The sequence below is a fragment of the Medicago sativa genome, chromosome 5, assembly GCF_051527215.1.
Source record: "Medicago sativa cultivar Bolivia chromosome 5, Bolivia_mono, whole genome shotgun sequence".
Taxonomy (NCBI): Eukaryota; Viridiplantae; Streptophyta; class Magnoliopsida; order Fabales; family Fabaceae; genus Medicago; species Medicago sativa.
The window spans coordinates 62,900,693-62,903,639 of record NC_140753.1 but is presented as its reverse complement, the minus strand read 5'-3'; the positions used below and the strand labels follow the sequence as shown (position 1 = coordinate 62,903,639).

At 29.4% G+C, this 2,947-nt stretch overlaps 1 protein-coding gene across 1 annotated transcript; it reads left to right on the top strand.

The window, feature by feature from the left end:
- Window positions 1–504: 504 nt before the first annotated feature.
- LOC146923877 (myb-related protein 308-like) lies at window positions 505–2,488 on the top strand. The gene is made up of 3 exons (XM_085708968.1): window positions 505–724; window positions 962–1,091; window positions 1,879–2,488. The coding sequence occupies exons 1-3, from the start codon at window positions 595–597 to the stop codon at window positions 2,276–2,278; spliced, it is 660 nt and encodes a 219-aa protein (XP_085565094.1). The 5' UTR covers window positions 505–594; the 3' UTR covers window positions 2,279–2,488.
- The last annotated feature ends 459 nt before the right edge of the window (window positions 2,489–2,947 follow it).

Genomic DNA, 2,947 nt, shown 5'->3' with positions numbered 1-2,947 from the left:
TTTGAATGTCAAAATGTTTTTAAGTACGATACCCTCTTTAGAGCTCAACCACAATTGATAAACCTCTAAAGAGCTCTGCCATACTTCATGAACATTACTTCTCGATCGATCCTCCTCCCAAAATTTGAAGTATCATACATATTTTTTGGTACACTCTAAAACAAAAAGCAGTTAAATTATTGATTATGGTGCATGCACTCTAGTCTCAATACCATTTTCATTGTATCAATCCAAAATAGAATTCGAGTCGATAACCATCATCTCCAATTCTTAATCATACATAATTATAATTATAACACACACTTGAAAAAGACATTTACTTAACGGTAAACAATGAAACACACAAAAAAGTCAAAACATGCACCCTTTTATAATTTCTATTCTAAAAATTACAAACAAACAACATATTCACCAACTACACAAACTAAAACCACCAGTCCAAGTCAACTCATATCGATCTCCCTTCTTTACCAATATTATATATCTAACACCTACCTTGTGACATTTGTCATGGTAACCACTCACAAGTACACTTTCTCTCCCAATATACATTTTTTAGCATTTTGTATGCTTTAAGCTAAAAAATAACTAACAATGAGAAAGCCTTGTTGTGACAAAGAAAACATCAACAAAGGTGCTTGGTCTAAGCAAGAAGATCAAAAACTCATTGATTATATACAAGTTCATGGTGAAGGATGTTGGGGCTCCATTCCTAAGGCTGCTGGTAATTAGTTCATCATCTCATTGACTCATACTATATAATATCGTTCTTCTTAATTCATGGCCATGAATTCTCATATTGATTAAAATAGAGAAAATTTGAATTATTTTCTCTGTTAATTCAAGTTCAAGGACTCTTTAATAGGTTGCATAGTGTAACTCTTGCATATGATTCATTTATACACAAATTAAAAGTCGAATGATTAAAAGTGTGTAATATGTGTATTATTATCATGATTAGGGTTGCATCGTTGTGGCAAAAGCTGTAGGCTAAGATGGTTAAACTACTTACGACCAGATATCAAACGTGGAATCTTTGCACAAGATGAAGAAGACCTTATCATCAAACTCCATGCCCTCCTTGGCAATAGGTACCCTACTCTCATTTATAAGCTTTTATTTACCTATTGGTCCTTTAAAAATGTTAACTAGTGTCTAAAAGCACGTTTCAATGAATCAAAATAAATATTGAATCATCATTTCTCTTAGTCATGAATCATATAGATTTTGATAATTTACTTTTGAAAGTTCTAATATAACTAGTATTAATGTTAAAAAATTTCCAACACATTAATCCTTTAGGTGAATCTTGTTGGAGTAAACCCGGGAACCGAGGAAGTACCATGATGATCTGGAACTTTGGCTGAGAGTTAAGTAAAGGCCAGCTAAATTATATTTTTTTATCCAAAAATCAAACTCGGATTTTTTCAAAGAACTCGTCCTTTAACGAAGTCTCTATAGTCTTTAAAAGACTAATAACATCAAGATTTTTTATTTTCAAATATTATAGTACAGATTTGTTAATTTTAGGGATCAAATTGTCTAACTTTCACAATTTTATATACACAGTTAATTAGTGACCATGCAAATGAAAAGTATATATTAGTTTATTGAAAAAGGTAATTTTAATTTGTACATGTTATAGATACATCGAAGTTATGTATATATTTTAAACGTAAAAAAAAAATTCATGTAAATATTTAAATGAAAAAAATTGTAGTATTTAAATTAGTATATCCTCGGGTCCTCCCTTACAAGAAATATGTTTGTCTTTGTTATCAATTTTAGTAGTATCATCTTTTGGTAATGAATTTAATTTATAAAGTTGTACTCTTGATTCAAAAAAACTTATATAGTTTGTACATGCATGTATATTAGGTGGGCACTCATAGCTGGAAGGTTGCCTGGACGTACAGATAATGAAGTGAAAAACTATTGGAATTCTCATATTCGTAGAAAGTTAATAAAAATGGGAATTGATCCAAATAATCACAAACTACACAAAGGCTTTCCTAGTCCTCATGTTTCTACAGTGGGCACATCATCATGTGTTGAGTCCATGAACAAAGAGAATACTAATAAACTCTCCATCAAGTCGTGTGATGCACCTATTAATAATGATGTTTCCTTCACAAAGAAAGATACTACATCTATAATTAATTCTTCATCCTCTTTGAATCTTGACTTAACCATTGCTTTACCTTCTCCAAATAGGATTGTTATACGTAATTGTGGGTCTCCTAAGACTAGGGATATGGATATTGATCTTAATTGTTAATATATACTTCTTGGTATGTTGTATGAGAATATATAATATAATATAATACTAGTAACTTATTTTAAGCAAGAAAAAGGGAATTATAAGGCATACTTAATTGTAGAATATATTAATTGTTTTTTTAGAATAAATATATTAATTGATTAATTAATTAATCAATTAATTAATTGTTCTGCTTTTGTAATGAAATTTGAGGAGTGCAGCACTGGAGATATTTTTTTCCTCAAAGATCTCAATGATATATATGTATATCATATTTCCCTTAAAAAAATATATGCATCATTTATTTCATGTAAATATAGCTTATGACAAGGAGATATATATCAGGTTCCATAAAAAAGAAAGAAATATATATCAGGATGATGAAAGAATTCCAGTTACATAGGTTCATTTTTTTTTTTGAGAGAAGTTATATAGGTTCATGTTCATTTCAAGAAGAAATATTCTTTTTTTTTTGGCGACAAAGTTTTTTTTTGAACAAACAAAATTTTTGGCGACAAAGTTATATATATATAGGGTTATGATAGAAGACACCTTTTGTGAAGATGTCTTTTATCAAGTTACTCTATGAACATTTGCGAAAAGACACCAACTTACTTTTATGAAGGTGTCTTTTAGCAAAGTTATAACTAAAAAGTGAAAATCACACCTTAAGGTGTGACTTGATAA